A 20,659-nucleotide genomic window follows, 5' to 3' on the forward strand; every position below is an offset into this window, starting at 1 on the left:
TTAGATGAGAGATGTGGGCTAGAAATCTGGAAATAGTATTGGTGTATGTATAAGTGAATGTATATTTCTGAACAGAAGAACAGTGCAGTGCATTATCACTATGTGTTCCCATGTTCTTGATTTTTTTTTCATCGAATTTCCAATGTTTTTCTTTCTTATTACATCAGACGATACACGTTAATCTCTGGCACTTGGTAATAAGACCTTTGTACCATACCCTGTCTTTTTCCATACTCTCTAATGTTCTGTCATCTGAACCAACACTAATGAGAATAAATAAGGATTAAGCATTGATGAAATCATACTTTCACATGAAAATCAGTCATAAAAATCTTCCACACATGCCCCTAACACTAATTTTTACTCCTTCATAAATATCGCATGCAATTATCATACACGATACACGTTTTTTTATTCCTGTATTTTTCCATGAGCTGCCTTATAATGCAAATTGCATGTGTTCCGCATAAATCCAAACTAATTTTCAGATTTTCATAGTCTCTTCACTTATCTGTCAATCAATTTTTCCAACCAGTTAGCCAACTGGTTCCTATCTCCTAAAGTTGACCACAATTTCCCAGGAATATAATCTGGTTCGAAATAATACAAGCAGTTCGTAAAGGTCATGGTTACAGAATGGGGAACAAAGAAATCCAAATATTATGTTATGCAGACGACGCCGCATTAATCGCCGAGACAGAAGACGAGCTCCAAAGATTAACACACATCTTCAATACAACAGCCAAGAAATACAATATGGTAATATCAGCAGAAAAAACCAAATATATGACAACATCTAAATACCCACTTCGATGTAAAATCGAAATTGATGGGAAAATAATAAAGCAGGAAGCAAGGTTTAGATATCTGGGAATAGACATAACTGGTTACGGAGATGTTGAAGAAGAAGTACGACAACAAAGCTTAAAGCAAGTAAAGCGGCGGGATGTCTTAATGATACAGTCTGGAAGAACAAACACCTAAGACGAGACACAAAAACAAGAATCTATAAAGCAGCAATTAGACTTACTCACCTTCACAGTGCATATAAAAGTTTATTTAGTTTTTTGATGAGACAGACCATTTTAAAGTGTAAATATTTTAATGATTTTAAAATAAAAGATATTTTGTGTTCTTATATAAGTCGTTAATTGAAAAATAAACATTACATATTATAGAAGCTGTGGGCATCTTCATTTTATATAATAAGGTTATCGTACGCATTGGCCATTATTGTGTGTTTGCTAATTTGATAAGAAGATGTATTATTTATATGATGAAACTATTTACGTACTAAGAGTGTTTTTTTTTTTAATAAATATTGGAATGTAAGGTCAAATAAAACAATACAACAGAATTATCAATGTATTATCAAAGTCGTTGGAAGTATTTTTATAGTTTGATGATTATATGATTTATAGAACATCTGTACGACCTATATTATTTAACCATTCATTTTGTCTAAAGTAGGGCGTTGCTTCTAGAGAATTATTATTTTCTGATAATTAGTTGTACACTTTTTGGATGATCTGTGTGTGTGTGTGTGTGTGTGTGGAGAGATTTTGCTTCGAACTACATATATTCATTAGCCACATATATTAACGACATTCTGGTTTTACAACTCTGCGTGGGTCCTAGCCTCCTCAATAGTTTCTCTATAGTCGTCCCTATTCATCACCTTCCTCTGCCAAGCACATATTCCCATATTTCTCTCAGTACTTTTTTTTTCGAAACATCCTAACATGTTTTCATTACTTTTTGTTAGAGTCCAGGTCTCTGATCCATATGTTAGGACTTGGCGTAGTATTGTTTTGTAGAGTTTTATTTTTGTATTTCTTGATATACTTGTGGATTTAAGAAGGAGATTGAGCCCAAAATAGCATCTATTGGCCGCGCAAATTCTGCGGTAGTATTATTTTCAGTGTTAAGGAGCGCTCCCAGGTATACAAATTCGTTCACTGCTTCGATGACGTCGTTTTCTATAACAAGTGGTCGTAGGATTTGTGGTTGCGTGCTTATTTTCATATACTTCGTTTTGTTGGTGTTTATTATTAAACCCATTTTTGTAGCTGATTCTTTTAATGCTGCATACGCCTCTCGTACAGCGTTTTTCGTTCTCCCAACAATATTGATATCATCAGCATAGGCAAAGATTTGCACTGATTTATTATATATTGAACCAATGGTTGTGATTTGTGACATACGTATTACTTTTTCCAGAGCTAGATTAAACAGTATACAGAAGAGAGGGTCTTCCTGGTGCAGCCCATAATTAGTTTTAAAAATTTCAGACAGTTCCCCCCGAATTCATACCTTACATTCAACTTTTTCAAGAGTTAATTTTGTTAAATTTACCAACTGATTTGGTATTCCTAGCTCTTTCATCGTTTTGAACATTTCCCGTCTATTCACAGAGTGTTAGGCCGCTTTGTATGACACATTACTGACTTAAAATTAAATTTATTGTAATATAACTACTTTTAAAGACTACGGTCTTGTATGTATCAATTGTATTTTAGTGACTACCTCAAAATTGTTTAAGCTATTTGTGTCAAATATTAATTTTTATTTTCATTCATACAATTTCAGTAATTCAATTAATAGATCATACACTGATTTGGTGAATCAGGTAATTATCCTCTTTGGGTCTTGGTTTGTTCCAGGATTCTTTTCCATCCTGTGGTTTTTTTTGCCAGTTTTTTATTTTTAAGGTTATTACATAATTTTTCATTTGTTCTGAAGTAACTTTTTTATTTGTGACTCACTATAAATCACTGTATCACTGTACAAAGCAATTCCTGCCTATAGCTTTACAAAAAATTTGAAATTGATACTTATGGCTTCATGTTCATGTTCGTGTTAACGGCTTCAGATGCTGCTTGATGGAGATGCCCGGACTTAAACATGTTGTAGGTTCAGGCAGTTATTGAGTTTTGCATGGTAGCTACTATGCTGCTGCAGGTTGTATTCCATAGTGCCACCATATGTAGTACCACGAAGTTCCACCCGTGTGGTTAGGTACGAAAGGAAAATGTACTCACCTCAGAAGAGATTTAACAATATAAATGAATTTACGAGCAGAAATTCAGGTTTAGTAGACAAAAGATGCAGAAAAGACATTGCCACCTTCATTATTTAGAAGATTTAGAAGTGAAGCTGACATGACAGAGTTGCCAACTAATAAATATATTTTGTCGCTTGGAGTAGGGCATAAACATCGATTGAAATTGTATATATGTCTATGACAGAATATAATGAAGTGTAAAATCAAAACAAGTGGAATTAAAATTGAAAAATAAAGATTTAATGGGCTTTTTAGTTGATAGAAGAGTTCAGCGCCAACTATTTATAAATAAAAATAGTAAAATAAAACAGAAGGTTAACAAATGAATAAAATCAAAAGAAATTGGAATAAAATATTTATTTAAGGAAAAATAACAAACATGTGACGTTTACAAACCTATATGTAATAGTGGTTACAAACTAGTTACTTAACCAAATAGCTAAAACTTCTCGACACATGTCTTAAACTTCGATTTACATTGAGTTTCCAATATTATCTTCTTTCTTCTTTACGTGCCATCTCCGCGACGGAGGTTGGCAATCATCATGGCTATTCTGATCTTAGATGCTGCTGCTCTGAATAGTTCGATTGCTGTGCATCCGTACCATTTCCTCAAGTTACGCAACCATGAGATTTTTCTCCTTCCTACACTTCTCTTGCCCTGGATTTTTCAATGTATAATTAATTGAAGTATGTATGTTGTATCTTTCATTACGCATAACATGTCCCAGGTATTGTAGCTTTCGTGTCTTGATGGCTTCCAATATTTACATACTTTTGTCGACTCTTTTCATGACTTCGTTGTTTATTACATGCTCGGTCCATGATATCTTTAGGATTCTTCTATACACCCACAGTTCAAATGCTTCCAACTTTTTAGTAGTCGACGCGTTAAGTTTCCATGCTTCTATCCCGTAAAGAAGAGTCGAGAAAATATAACACCTTGCCAGCCTAGCTCTCAAGTCTAATTTCAGTTCTCTTGCACAAAGTACCTTTCTCATTTTATCGAAGTTTGTTCGTGCTTTCTCTCTTCGAACTTTGATTTCTTTGGAGTAACCGTTCGTGTGATTAATTGTTGTGCCAAGATAATTGTAGTTTTCAACTTGTTTTAAAGTTTTACCGTTAACTGTCAGGCTTTCATCATTATTTTGGGTTTTTGATATCCTTATAAATTTAGTTTTCTTGATGTTTATTGATAATCCATATTCTTCTACATAACAAAAACATCTCAGTAGAAGACAAAGATATTGAGCCAGTTGACTCCTATAAATACTTGGGCCATGAGATCAGAATAAGTCGAGACAACCAAACAATCGAGCTGAAAAGAAGAATAAACCTCGCTTGGGCTGCATTTGGAAAGATGAAGGATATTTTAGGTCTAAGATTCCAATGTGTCTGAAAAGAAAAGTATTTAATCAGTGTATTTTGCCAGTGGTGACCTACGGCGCAGAAACCCTAACACAAAAACAACAGTGAGTAAACTACAAGTAATGGAAAGGGCAATGGAGAGAATAATGTTAGGGATTTCTCTACGTGATAGAATACCCAATGCTACTATACGCAAAAGATCAGGAGTAGCACACGTTATTGAAAGGATAACAACACTAAAGTGGAACTGGGCAGATCATGTAGCAAGATCAGTTGATTACCGGTGGACAAAAAGAATTTTGGAATGGAGACCCCGAATACAAGCTAACAGAAATAGAGGTCGACCCCCAACGAGATGGACAGATGACATAAAAAGAGTGATTGGATTCAGATGGCGCAAAATCGGACTAAGTGGAATAGCATGCAAGAGGTCTATGTTCAGCAGTGGACGTTAGAGGCTAGTTGATGATGATGATGGTGATTCTTCTCCATACTCATCTATTTTGTTCATTAACTTTTGGAGGCCTTGGAGGTTGTCTGCTATTATGATAGTATCGTCCGCATATCTAATGTTGTTAATTGGTGTTCCATTGACCTTTATTCCTGCTGTTTCTCCCTCACGAGCTCTTTTCATAATTTCTTCAGAGTATGCATTGAATAGTGGTGGTGACAATACACATCCCTGTCGCACTTCGCTTTTAATTTCGAACTCTTCTGATGTGTGTTCTTTAGAAAACACATCAGAAGAATTCATCCAACATCTTCCAACATTATCACTTTAATATTAATCGTATTATTGTTTAATGACATGGCCACATTATTGATCGATGGTATATTTTCTAGGACCTTGAAGATTACAGAGTTACCAACGGTAGCATTAACGGTTTTCCTGGAGCCAAGAAATACGAAGATAACTTACTATTCCACGAATGTGATATCTTGGTACCCGCTGCTACTGAAAAAGTAATTACCAAAGACAATGCCGACAAAGTCAAAGCTAAAGTAAGTATTGTATTTTAATATCAACCTAACTATTTTTAATCGTCTTGTAATAGAATATTACACAATATTTATCGCTTTTTTAGATCATCGCTGAAGCCGCCAACGGACCATTGACACCAGCCGCCGATGAAATCTTACTTAAAAAGAATGTGCTAGTCATTCCCGACTTGTACGTGAACGCTGGTGGTGTGACAGTCTCATTCTTTGAATGGTTAAAGAACATCAACCACGTTTCATACGGACGATTGACCTTCAAATATGAAAAGGACTCCAACTACCATTTATTACGTAAGCGACGATTTACTATTTTATACTATTCTTTACTATTTTTACGAGCTCCTTCCCATATCAGTTGGCTCAAAGTTAGATTGATAAGAAAAGTAAATTTTAGAGAACAAAAATAAAAGCGCAGCGTAAATTTTAGAAGTTTTAATAAAGCGAACATTTTTGAATTTTCTAATTATAGAAAACATTTTATACCCTAATGAACACTATTGATTAAACAGAATACTAATAAATTAAAAAAAAACGCATAGAATATGTAATATTAACAAAAAAAAAAAGTGAAAGTTTACCACTGAGTTACATCCCCTTTATTTTTAATGACATTCACATTTCCTCGAAGCATTTCACAGGTCTGCGACATAAAAATTGTTTAAAATTGAATAAGTGATTTTTATAGTATTTTCAACGCTAATTTTGGGAAAAATAGTGAAAACATTCCATCACGTACAGTTATTCCACAAACTGCTTGTCTATTTTTAGCTTTTTTTCGATATTTTTATACATAGTTCCGTACTCTAGTGAGTTTGAATTTTTGTTTTTTGGATCTTTATGAACTGTTTATTAAGCCCATAGTACTTTTAATAAGTATAAAAAATACTTTAAGGTATTTTCAGTTACTTAGCTGTTTTTTTACTATACAAGTTGTATGTAAAATAAAGAGTTGATTAGGAGAAACCAGCATTATTTTCATGTCTGTACTTGTCCATTGCCTCCCCTCCCTCGCCATCCACTTACTGACTCACTGAGCATCTTTTATGTCAGTGCCTGTCTGCCACAGTGCCCATCCCCCTCTCCATCACCAAGCAGTGAGCTTCTGCTACCTGTTCTTCAGTTCACAGTATCCCTTCACTCTGTGCTGTTCACGTGCTTTGGTTACTAGTGATTTGTAGTAGTGATTGTGAGAGTAGTATTAAATGATATCTCGTGACACACGGATAGTTGGCAATAAAGTGTGAATCAAATAACTTTCAGTGATTTTTTATCGAACTACAAAGAACATAAATTCAAGGCATCAGCCTAAACAGATTGTTTTCTTGTGGTGTGAAGTTGTTTTATGAAAAATGGCTACCAGAGGATGTATCAACTCACCAGATTGCTTCTGCTACATTTGTGGTAATTATACAGTTAAAAAGCAACAAAGAAACATTTCCGATTTTGTTGAAAAGGTATATTTTGCCTATTTTGGTATAAAGTTGGGTGATCAAGACAAGTCTTGGGCCCCACACAAAGTTTGTTCAGTGTGTGTTAAAGAACTGAGACAATGCTTTCAAGGTAAAAAGCAATCATTTCGTTTTGGAATACCAATGGTTTGGAGGGAGCCCAAAAACCATAGTGATGACTGCTATTTTTGTTCTTGCAATGTTCAAGGTTTCAATTTGAAGAACAAAAAGGATATTTCTTACTCTAACATAAAATCAGCCATTCGCCCTGTTCCTCATGGACCTGAAGTACCAATACCCTCTCCCCCAGTTTCTTTGGATGGTATTTTAGATGACCACGAGCCATTGGCTCAGCTAGGCGAAAGTGAAGAAGACAGTGATGGCTACGATCCTGGCACAACCGATCCCGTTCCATTCTCACAATCTGAACTGAATGATTTAGTTAGAGACCTAGGTCTTCCTAAAGACTCGGCAGAACTTTTAGGGTCTAGATTAAAAGATAAAAATATGTTGGCTCCGGGTACGTCCTTTTCTTGGTATCGTTCCAGGGAAAAGAAGTTTGTATCTTTTTTCTCTCAAGAAGGTGACTTGGTGTTTTGCAGTGATGTTCCTGGACTTATGGCACGTTTCAAAATAGAATATGCTCCTGATGAGTGGAGACTTTTTATAGATTCTTCAAAAAGAAGCCTTAAAGCAGTGCTTCTACACAATGGCAATAAGTATGCTTCTATGCCAGTTGGACATTCTGTTCACTTGAAAGAATGTTATGAAAACCTCGAACTGGTTTTAAACAAACTCTGCTATTCAGACCATAAATGGACACTATGTGGTGATTTGAAAGTGATCTCAATGCTGCTTGGTCAACAAAGTGGTTATACAAAGTTCCCTTGCTTTCTCTGTGAATGAAACAGTAGAGACAGAAAGCAACACTACATTAAAAAAGTTTGGCCCTTGAGAAAAACCTTACAGATGGGGGTTAAAAATGTTGAGAGGAAAAGCCTTGTGGATCCCAAAAAGGTATTACTACCACCACTCCACATTAAGTTGGGGTTAATGAAACAATTTGTAAAGGCGTTGCCAAAAGAAGGGGAGTGTTTCAAGTATCTTTGTGGACAGTTTCCTGGTTTATCCGAGCCAAAACTAAAGGAAGGAGTCTTTGTCGGACCAGACATTAGAAAACTGATGAGAGATCCCAATTTTATGGACAAAATGGAAACAAACGAAAAAGCAGCATGGACATCTTTTAAACTAGTTGTTACCGGTTTCCTAGGAAACAAAAAAGATCCTAACTACAACACAATCGTCTTAGACATGCTCGACAACTTTAAGAAGCTGGGATGTAACATGAGCATTAAAGTTCATTTCCTCCATTCACATCTAGACTACTTCCCTGCAAACCTTGGTGATGTAAGTGAAGAGCAGGGTGAAAGATTCCACCAAGATATCAAGGAAATGGAAAGAAGGTATCAAGGAAGATGGAACGTCAACATGATAGCGGACTACTGCTGGATGCTAAAACGAGATGACCCTCAACGAGTACACAGCCGGAAAAGCAATAAAAGAAGCTTCGACGGAAAGCAAAAGTGTTACTATAAGGACTTATGAGCTTAAAGAGAAATGTAAGTGTACTAGATATGTAGTTTATCACATGTATTATACATGAAATAAAATCCTTTAACTTAAGAAAAAATTTGAAAAATTGCTAAAATTTTGTTATACCAAAAAGTAATTCCTTTTTTGTGAGAAAACCTTACGTGATAGAAAAAAATTGATTGCATTTTTGCAATCAGCGCTGAAAAATACATAAAAATCAGTTATGAAATTCCAAACAATTTTAAAAAATATTTTTTTTTGTAAACCTGTGTTTTTTACCAAGTTCTGACAAAATTCTAATGTAAACGAATCCCATTTTTTTGCAATTTTTCCTTCAATTCTTTGACGGACCTGGCAGAATGTTTTATCAGAGTTTTTTCATTTCGCGCGATAAGTCTCTATCGAGGACAAGTCGGGACTGTTAGAAACCCATTCCAGAAGTTGTATGCCATGGTCTTCAATCCATTTTCAACCCTTTTTGAGATATGACAACCTGCACCGTCCTGTTGGAAGACAAAATGTGTTAAACGGTGTTGCATAATCGATAAAAGAGATTCTTCTAAAACATTCAAATATTTGTCCGTGTTTACAATCCCATCGATAAAATGTAACTTTCCCACACCTTTAGACAACATGCTGCCCTAGATCTTGACAGATGCAGGAAATTTGACTTTCCACTTCAGACAGTCGAGATGGAAAGCTTCGTTTTTCCTGCGAATGATGCGACCCCTAAATGTCTCCAACACACACTTCAAATCTGGACTCATCACTCCATTCGGCAAAAAGTCTACAAAATACATTTGACATAACGTTTTATAAAAAAATCAACGTTTGTTGACATAAGTGAATGCATAGCCAGGGTTTAGTGAATTTTTTTTTCTTGTAGAAAATAAATAAAAGACCATAAGGGTAATGTTTTTAATAAATATTAATAAAAATGCCATATTAATTAATATGGGACCTTATTTCATATATGTTCTTCTGTCATTTAACTCTAAACATATAATAACTTTTCTCTACAACAAACAAAACAATACAACACATTATTTACATGTTGTGACTTGGTGATGAATACAAAACATACAAAAAGGGATTTAAGGGATCCTGCTTTTTATTCTGTCATAGAAACAATCAAAAATGTTGAATAGTAGTAGGTATAGATCTAATATTCTTTAATAATAGCTGTGTTCAGTATCAATTTTTTAGTTAATTTTGCTAAAACTTCTTGTTCAAAATTAACTAAACCTTACATTTATATGTCAAACCAAAAATGTCACGTCATTCAGCATGGTGATTATGCTACTACTGAGACGTACAAATAAGCTAGCTATATAGGTTAAAGTATATTCTACTAAAGTTGATTCGTTTACCAAATTCCCATCAGTAAACATGAGCACGTGTTGATATTCGCCGTCTCATTCGTCAAAAGCTATTAAATATAAAAATCGGTAAGATAGTTTCGAAACAAATTCAGATTTCTGCTTTAATCTGAACCTTGTATAAATGCAAGGTATAACAAACGTTGATAATGATGTTAATAGAGACATGGGGAATCTAAAATTTGCATTCCACGACATTGTCTATCAACTAAGCAGAAATCCATAACGAATTTGTTTCTTGTACTCATACAGAGTAGATCCGAATAAAATGAAAAAGACAGCAAATATTTGATTTCACTCTCAAAGCGTCTATGTATCTGTTGATACGTATTTCGACTTAATAAGTCTCATCAGAACAGTTATTCATAGCCGTTCTTAACGTGAAAAATAATCTTCTCTGTCTTTTAGGAAGCAACAATAAAATGTCTTCGTTATGGACGCAATAGCGACATCTGATAGAAAAATCGGTAAGATAGTTTCGAAACAAATTCAGATTTCTGCTTTAATCTGAACCTTCTATAAATGCAAGGTATAACAGACGTTGATAAAGATGTTAATAATCTTTGCTGTATTTTTCATTTTATTCGAATCTACTCTGTATGAGTACAAGAAACAAATTCGTTATGGATTTCTGCTTAGTTGATAGACATGTCGTGGAATGCAAATTTTAGATTCCCCATGTCTCTATTAACATCTTTATCAACGTCTGTTATACCTTGCATTTATAGAAGGTTCAGATTAAAGCAGAAATCTGAATTTGTTTCGAAACTATCTTACCGATTTTTCTATCAGATGTCGCTATTGTGTCCATAACGAAGCCATTTTATTGTTGTTGCTTCCTAAAAGACAGAGAAGATTATTTTTCACGTTAAGAACGGCTATGAATAACTGTTCTGATGAGACTTATTAAGTCGAAATACGTATCAACAGATACATAGACGCTTTGAGCGTGAAATCAAATCTTTGCTGTCTTTTTCATACTATTAAATATAATTTATTACCTTAAGTCAGACAGATTCTCATGTTACAGATCCAAACTTGCCAGCATTTTAAATTCAAATTGTATCGTGTTGATTTTTAAGTTAATATATTGTGTTATATTTATGTCATAGTTATTGTTAAGTTATTTACTGGTCGTGTTATTTTTTAGAGTTTAGTTTAACTGTGATATAATGATTAAATTTCAAGAAATTCTTACACTAACAGTTTCAAAAGTAAATATTTTTAAAAATCATATGATACATAGGTCGTACATCAGTACGACCCTGTTTGGCTTACACGTGATTCTATTGACGATTGGGAATTTGTAAAATGAATACGGTTTAGGCTAATTCATATTTATAACTTAATATATTATGAACTTGCTACCATATATAAATGTAAACAATTATCGAATCTTTTGAGAAGATCTCTATAAACATTATCTGCGCTTTTTTTGACTAAATATTGAATAAATATACTCTTTACAGAATCTGTTCAAGAATCTCTCGAAAGGAAATTTACCGACATAGGATCAATCCCCATTTTGCCATCTACACCCTTCAACAAGAGAATTGCTGGTGCTTCTGAAAAAGATATTGTACATTCTGGTCTTAGCTTCACAATGGAAAGATCTGCAAAGGTAAGTGGGTGTGTCGCTGTATGGATGTTTTTAAATCATATTGGTCGTTATAAAACACATTGGAAACTTTATAATAAATGGTTTTTTGGTGTAATATATTAGAGGAATCCATCAACAGCCACATAAACTAAAACACTATGGTTTTTCCACCGAAAAAAACCTAAAATTAATCTCGATTTTACAAATAATAAACCTTCCATTGGGCGTTCCCGTAATATTTTGTTATCATTCACTCGCCCGAGCAGGGTACTGCTCGGACTAATTGGTGACGGGTAGCTCTTTAGACAGCAGAGTCAGTAAAACACAGGTTTAAATTAAAAATATATTCGAAATAAATAAATAATCGACGACGATAGGGCCCACTGTTTAATATCTGCGAAAAATAAAAACTAAACGGCAATTACGGTGTGAAATAATACACACATACGGTAGGGAACGGGTCGAAGAAATAGAGATGGAACGGGCCAATCAACACTTGGGCCCGGCGAGGAACGGACGGGTCCAACCAGTACTTGGACACATGAAGAAATTCCTGTACCCCCGGCAATAAATGCCGGTGGGACCCAGATCTACCTGGCCTTTCGGCATACGGCCGTTAGCTAGTTGCTAGCCCTACGAGTCCGACACCATTTGAGTGTAGCGCGTTGCAAGGATTTTTATTTTTAATATTTAAACTTGTCTCCACGTTAAAATTAAATATGTATCATTTTATCTATAAGGCACGCCACAAACGTTAGAAATGATAGTATACGTTATAGCCGGTTTTACAAAGGTGCGTTAATTCAACTAATGAACCATGAACTAGTTCTTACTACTATTATAGTTTCATTTGTACACATGAATTAAGTTAGTTAATCTCAAAATCTCATGGTTATACACTTTTATTTACTATTTGTACAATTGCTCTATTTCATTCTGTATCATCATCATCATCTAACGGGGGTCCTACGGCGATTGCCGCTTCCCGCATTTTAGCCTGCATCTTTTCCTATCTCTCCAATCTCCCTCTTCTAAGCCTCTAGATTGCATTGTTTTTGTAATTTCTCTTCTCCAGGAATATGGTGGTCTTCCCCTTTTCCTTCTTTCTGGCGGAACATACATTAAGGCTTTCTTTGGCCACCACTCCTCCTCCATTCTCATCACGTGACCATACCATTGTAGTTGCCTTCCTTGTATTCTATCTGAAAGAGTATCTCTAATTCCTGTACGGTTTCGTATTTCCTCATTCCTGATTCTTTCCATTCTCGATACTCGACATGACCTTCTAAGATAATCCATTTCCACAACGTCTACTTTATCTCGTTCATTCTTTGTCATCGTCCAACATTCGGCACCATATGTGGTAATTGGTTCTACAATTGCTCTGTATACGCGAAGTTTGGTATGCATCTTTATTTTATTAGACCACAGTAATGAATTCAGTATTCGGATGCATTTTTTCCCTTGGGTTATTCGGTTTTGTACATCTATCTTAACTCTGCCATCTGCTGATATGATACTTCCTAGATATTTATACTGGTTGCAGCCTTTTATGACTGCGTTTTCAAGCCTCAGATCTCTGGTATTTCCTCCAATTTTTAAATATTCTGTTTTGCTTATGTTTACAGTAAGCCCCCATTTGGCATATTCCCCAAATAATTTTCGATTCATATAATTTATATCTTCCTCATTGGTTGCAACCACCACCTGATCATCTGCAAACAACAATGTATACAGAGTTTCTTGTCCCACTTCGATGCCCATTAATCTACATTTATTTCTCCAATTCCTCAATGCTTCTTGGACGTATATTTTAAAGAGTGTCGGTGACAAACAGCATCCTTGCTTTAGGCCTTTAGTGACTTTAAATTCATTTGAGGTTCTGGTTCCAATTTTTACACAACTAACTGCATTTTCGTACAATTTATATATCGCTCGGATATACGTCGAATCCAATCCGGACCTTTCGAGGACCTCAAACATTTTCTTTAACGGGACACTATCATATGCTTTCTCAAGGTCTATAAATACCAAATGGGTCTCTCTACTTCTTTCGACACGCCTTTCAATTATTTGTCGTAGGATAAATATATTATCAAGGCAGGACCTCCCCGTACGAAAGCCGCTTTGTTCTTCAATATCTTGTATCTGTCTTTCAACCGTCTTCTTTAATATTCTGCCGTACAACCGGCCCACAGAGCTCGTCACACTAATACCTCTATAATTGGAACAGTCTCTTTTATTCCCTCTCTTATATATGGAGCTTATATAAGATTTATTCCAATCTTTAGGAATTTCCTGGTCTCCACACATACATTTATTGAAAAGGTCTACTATTAATTCTAAAAGTGCAGTCGGCCCATATTTAACCAGCTCTATGGGAATGTCTCCAGGCCCTGCGGCTTTTCCGTTTTTAACCTCTTTTAAGGTTTCCGTCAATTCAGATAATGTTATTATAGGGATTTCCTGTCTTTCGTCTCTGTTGTCTATTAATTCCCTTATCTTTTCACATCTGTACTCTACTCTATCCTCTTTCAGCAGTTTCGTATAAGATTCTTCCCATTCATTTAACTTTATTAGAGAAATGTCTTCATTTTTCTCATTTTTCCTAAACTGCTTTAATGTTTTCCAAGCTTGTGCCACTTTTGTTCCACCCATAAATCTGTACACTCTTAGCCTTCCAGTTTATATTTTTCACCTTATCCACGTCTTTTTTAACTTCTCTATTCCATTTAGCGTATATTTCTCTGTCTTGAGGATCTTTGGATTGAAGCCATATGTGATATGCTTGTTTTTTCTCGAGAACTTTCTCTTCTAGTTCCGTTGACAACCATTCAGGTTTTCCTTTTTTCCGATTTTCAACTTTTCCCAGTGCTTCATTTGCCGCTTCATGAATATATTTTTTAATTACCTCATACAGACTTTCAGGGTCTAAGTCCTTTGTTTCTATATTTTTTATTTTCTGAGCTTTCATATTGATTCATTCTGTATCATAATTATTGTTATAGAGGGCTCTACATAAGTCTTCCATAACAATAGGCGGTCTTTATATAACTGTTGAAATATAATGGAATTAATTGAGGCAAATAATGGAACAATCCGGGAGTAGGTCATTCCCCAAATCCTGTTTACAGAAGATGTATAGTCAGTGTTTGCTAGGCTATGCCAGAAAATGCAAGAATGTCGTTCTGATCTTATTGACTAATCAATCAACAAATGTTTTGTAAAAGTGCCGTCAAAATTTCGCTCTTGGCCTTAATAGTATTCTAAAGGAACGCCAAAACGGCAGCAGAGTTTTTTAAACAGTATATCTGTAACAGTAGAAGACTCCTGGTTTAGGATTGCATATGTCTCAATCCATTTTGTAAAATAATCCATTGCCACCAATGTATATATACTTCCGGCGCTCGTTTCTGGAAATCATCCTGTAATATCAATGAGTACGCTTTCCATAGGACTGCCAACATTGTTAAGGACTTAACTGTATTATTGCAATATAAAAAAATATACCTATTAAAGTAATTGAATAATAACAAGCCTATAAGCAGCAGCCAAAGTTCATGGTTCTTAAAGAAAGTCTTGAATTAACCCGACTTCGTAAAATCGTCCATATGTCAACTAGATCTACCAATTATTTTTTATGCTTAAATGTTTGATGGTTTTATTTTTTAGCTTAATTATATTTATTATTTTTAAAATATAGTTTTAGCATTTTTGCTTTAATAAATTGTGAATCGTGTTACTAATATTGTGAGTTATGAAAATTATGCATGGTGTGAAACATTTGGCTTTTTCAGTTTCTTTTGTAGATACTAACTTCCGTAACTATCTACCAGGTGTCTCAATATATGGGTGTATTTTTTAATCGGTTGAAAAGAGAAATATTCGATTAAAATGTTTGCTTTTATAATTTTTTTCGAAAAACAAAACTTTTCAAATATAGAATACTGTTACTGATATAAAAACCCCACTTACATCATTATTATAAAGAGGTATAATTGGTATTATCATTATTACATTGTAACACAACAAATGATGGACAGTGTTTGAAGTATACAAAATGAACGAGGCCGCGTTGCTCAGTATTGAAAGAGATATGGGCGTATTTTTATGACATTCTTACCAGCACATAAAAAAATTGAAGTGGAGAAAAATTATGAGATGGTAACTACTAGAGCTAAACCAGAAATGTGTGATTAACAATACAAAGAAAGATCATAAATAATTTACCAAAAAGGGCACCACTTTGTCTTTTCTTCGAGGGACAAAAGCTCTAACAAAATACATATTTAAAGAAATAACAGGAAACAATCACATCTATCGTCCTATCGGCGAAAAGCCGGTAACAACCCGCTGGCAGCTGACCGTTCTCCTCGTTGATCAGAAGAAAAGTGACTGGGAAAAAAATCCTTCTCACGATTCCTATTGTAAACAAATACTTACAGTATGTTTTCGTGTTTGAAATCTAAATCTCGTTAAATAGGAACTATTGAGACATACAGAGAGACGAGTACCCAAGGCAATTTGGGCTGAATAAAATAAACAATGTTTATTCTATTCTAAGGGACATTAAGTGTTTTTAGCCGGTTATGCTATAACTTTCGAATAACGCCCCGAATAAGTGGAAAAATTTCCGAAAGGAACTTTGAGAATAAGGAGTGGTGAAATGGAAAAGAGTAAAAAAAAGAAAGCTTGCATAAAGAGTGGAAGAAGATAGGTCTGACAAAGATCTTCAAAAATTGTAAGATTTGATATGGCCAAAGAAAATTTGTGAATAGACGCTAGCTAAAAGAAGAAAGAAGGCTTAAGCACTCCAGGAAAAGGAATGTCGATAAAGCAATGACAAGCAGATATCTAACACAACAAGATTTTTTGGATATAATACGCTTGAAGCTCTATATATATAGAAGGTATAGCGCAAAGGATAGAAAACACTATTATTAAATTGTTTTCGTTTACGGCCATCAAAATAGATGCTACCTTTGTACGCTAACCACTTGAAGTGGAGAATAAGCGGCAGACATTCGTTGGCCTTTTCATGATTGATTTTGTATCAGCCCGAGTGTCTGACGAAGCATGGAGGCCGAGATGGCGTCATAAAACTATTGATACCGATTCAAACATTGAAGGTTTGACGAATTGGTGCTCCTGCGCCATATATTTGGCTTTTCATTTCATATAATACGAGAATTAATTATATTCCGTTCGGATTTGAGAGGAGTACGAGAAAAGCTCTGTTCAGTATCAAAATATCGGATAAAATAAATATGAAAAGAGAAGTGAGTCAAGGCTGTATACTCTCCCTTTTACCCTTCAACTTATATTCCGAGGAAATATTTAAGATAACCTTAATGGAGACAACGCAATGCATTGTAGTGAAAGGCGTAACCGTGAACGTTAGATAGCTATACTAACTGCAGTGCGGACCATCAAAATTTAATGAATAAAATAGGTCACACCTGTACTCAGTATAGATTAAAACTGAACGTTAACATAACTAAATATATGCAAACAATATTACATACAGTATGGCGGTATTAGAGTCAGAGATGCAGTACTGGACAGATTGGAGAAACTCATATGCCTCGGCAGACCAATATCAATCAGAGCTGGGATCCAACCATAAAAATTAATAACCGAATAGAACGAACTCATCCAACTCTCCACTCTTGAAACGCCCTTGGTATTAACCTTTGATTTTCTCGAAGGATTTTATATTTTCCTAAAGATTGACTTTAGTACTCATATAAAATACATAATATCTTATGTAACGTCAAATAATTACGTTCACTAATATAACATATTTACGGAGATATAAAAAACATTTCTCTTCAACCGTTTAAAAAAAGAGACAATCGATACTTGAGGCAGTATTTTTGTTAGTTTTTTTTTTGGGTTTTTAAATAGTTTTAAAATGATTTTAAACTTTTTTTTAAAGATTTTTTATATTAGTTTTATGTAAATATCAATGGGTTAGTTTTTAGTGAAAGAATATTTTAAAAAAGTGCAATAATAATTAAGTGCAATGTACGTCTTACATACAGTAAGTATTAAATAAATATATGCTCACAGTATTATAACAGAATTACAATTTAATTTAAACATAGACTCAAACAGGATTTTTCAAGTATATATTAAAAAATTCCCGGCTTGAAGTTAAAAAATTATTAAAAAATTTAAACCAAAAAAATAAAATTAGCTACAATTAGCTAAGCTATAGCTCTATGTTTTCCAGAGAGCAAAAACAATTATGAAAATTATAAGAATTTACCAAAGAACATAAATATTTGTTAATTTTTTTTAAGATTTTTACCGTAATTGTTGTTTTTTACTTTATTATTAAGTTTACAGCTCTAACGACTCTTTCAGTCTAAATATTCAAGTGTTTGATGGTCAATCTGAGATAAATTTTCAACGGGGAATATCTTTTGGAGATCACCCATGCACAGATTCCCTTTAAAGTTCATTACACGTTATCAATGACATTTACACGTCTTAAAACTACAGCGGTCCGATGGCGCTACTATCGCAAGAGAAATTTACTATTTTTCTATTTGTTTGATTGCCGAGTAGGTCATGTTTAAAAAAAAAATGTATAAATTGGGATCGACCCCGAATTGGGGCGTACTCGTATAGTACTTGTACCTTAGCTAACATATAGTTATCGCTGTGCAAAATTGCATTTAACTGTATTTATTTGAACTACCAATAAATTATTTTTCCACCCTACTAAAATGGACTGGGTATTGTGTTGATCGAGAAAAATGGTCAAAGGTTATACAAATTATACAGTACACGTGATTCAAATGTGTTATTTTCTTTGGACAGCACTTGTCTTGAAATTGAAATGGTCTAGTGTTATTTCAACTGTTCATCAATGATTAGATGTTCCGAATAAGTTGGACAAAAAACTACTATCAAAGAAGGTAAAATTAGAAAAACTTAAAAATGCGTTATAAAGGATTTTTACAACTTTAAATAATATAGAAGTCAAGATCAAAGGAAATAAGAGTATATGAAGAAAAAACCACCAATTAAAAGGAGAGTTTTGAATCCGCCTTTAATAGAAAACAATACAATTTTCTTCAACATTTATTTGGCAAAGTATAGTCCGTCTAGTAAGTATCCGGAAAAAAGAAAGCAGAATTATAATTTTACGGTATTTATTTCTATTACTTGAAATCTAAAATTTCAACAAATAATTCATCTCATTTACTTATACAACCTCCATTTAAATCTAAACACTTAACTAAACGTCCAGGTACACCCGAAACTAGGCCAAGGCCATAATTTTCGGTAATGATGTTCCAGGCCTGTAAAACTGACCGAATCAAACCTTTATTTCGTGCCGCTGCTCGTTCCATTTCAATCTTCATCAGTCCCCATATGTTTTTAAAGGGGCTAAGATCTGGAGATGTTGCTGGTCACGGATTTGTTGCCAATTCTTGTTCTTGCATCCAAGCTTGAGTATAAGCAGAAGTATGGCATCTTACATTATCTTGCTGAAAACGCCAACCCTCTGGATATAAAACATGAGCCGTTTCAAGAATAAACCCATTTAGGATGTCACAATATTTCGCACTATCAACAGTACCATTAACTATACAGAGAGGTGTAGCACCACGCTGAGATATTGCTCCCCAAACCATTATTTTAGTGGGGAATTTAAACAGTAACATTTTCTCTTGATAGGACTTTTAGATGATTTGCACCAAGTTGGAAACAACTGCCATCAGATATAAAGACATTATTAAAATTATCTATTTGAAAACGTTGACAAAAATCTATTCTTCGTTGCCTTTGCAACGTTGTAGGGATTTTTTTTGGATTCCTTGATATGTAGCCTTGCTTTTTCAGTGACATGCGGACAGTTTCTGGGCACACTTTTATTCTTCGTTGATTTCCAAATCTCTTCGCTTGTTTTCGAAATCCTAGGCGTAGATTTTGTCGTCCCAAAGCCACTAAAGCATTTAAATTGTTTCCGCGAGTCTTACGTGGTCTACCCGAAACTGGTCTATGTCTCATATATATGCCATTTTTTATCCTCTTTATTGTCTCATACACTGCACTTTTTCCGAAGTCAGTCAATTGCACTAATTGTTTAACGTTTTGGACACCCTTTCTATACAAATATTTCACCACTTTTCTTTTTTCTACTTGCGACATTATTTCACAAATCTTTCTCAAAAAAGTCTGTTTACAAACAACAATATTTGACAGATGGTATTTTCACGCGATTTTGTCCATAACCTACTATCGGCACAACCTACTTGATGTATTAAAATGTTTTTGTATTAAAATGTTACAAAAAGGAAATCTATTAAAATTAGGAAAAATATAAAATGCTGGATACTTTCTAGACGGACTATCCTAATAATTACATGATACAATACCCCTATATAGAATATAGCAAGTACTGGACAACTCATCTATTAATATTCCACTTGTGAAAGCAATATGACGATTCTAAAACGATCTTAGATCAAAAATAAAGATTAACAACCAGTTTTCTGAGAATTTTAGGGTAAATAAAGGACTAAGACAAGGCTGCAAGGGCCTTCAAAATCTGCCTGAGTGAGGCACTGAAGAAATGGAGGAGACCATGTTCTGGAATGGGTATACAATTAAACAACGAAATAAACCTATATACACTTTATTTCGCGGACGATCAAGTAGTTATCGCACATGACCAGGAAGATCTGCAATTTATGCCAAAGCGATTAATACAGGAATATGAGCGTTGGGGACTACATTTTAACTCAACAAAAAGAAAATACATTTGAATAGGTGGAGCTGAAAATGATGAACTAAACTTGGAAAATAGAAGATGGAAATGTAATTTCGTTCTGTTCCGAATATATCTATTTGGGAAAATAGAACAACATTAATTTGGATATTAACTACAACCGGAAAAATGAAAGATTACCCATGAAGGATCATATCAATCACTTATTTTGTATTTGCTGTCTTTTTCTATAGATAACAAATGTTTGTTATAGAAAAAAACAGCAAATACAAAATAAGTGATTGATATGATCGTTTATGGGTAATCTTTCATTTTTCCGACTGTAGAAATTATAATAATAAATTTTTGGAAGTTTGAAAAGTAATTTGAAACTTTTGAAGTGGTTACATCTTGAAACGGATTTTGTGTAACCATTTTTGTAGCAATGATTAGGCTGTACTGATTTGTAAATCATGCACTACT

The 20,659-nt window shown here is 34.2% G+C and overlaps 1 protein-coding gene across 2 annotated transcripts in view; it reads left to right on the forward strand.

Moving 5' to 3' along the window:
* The window catches only part of Gdh (glutamate dehydrogenase, mitochondrial), a 77,143-nt gene that overhangs the window by 49,652 nt on the left and 6,832 nt on the right, over positions 1-20,659 (forward strand). For both annotated transcript variants that reach the window (XM_072539699.1, XM_072539701.1), the window contains exons 5-7: positions 5,276-5,434; positions 5,518-5,722; positions 11,321-11,472. In XM_072539699.1, the coding sequence (XP_072395800.1) occupies positions 5,276-5,434; positions 5,518-5,722; positions 11,321-11,472 (516 nt within the window). The remainder of the gene's footprint in view (positions 1-5,275; positions 5,435-5,517; positions 5,723-11,320; positions 11,473-20,659) is intronic.

The sequence above is a fragment of the Diabrotica undecimpunctata genome, chromosome 8 (genome assembly GCF_040954645.1).
Source record: "Diabrotica undecimpunctata isolate CICGRU chromosome 8, icDiaUnde3, whole genome shotgun sequence".
Classification (NCBI taxonomy): Eukaryota; Metazoa; Arthropoda; class Insecta; order Coleoptera; family Chrysomelidae; genus Diabrotica; species Diabrotica undecimpunctata.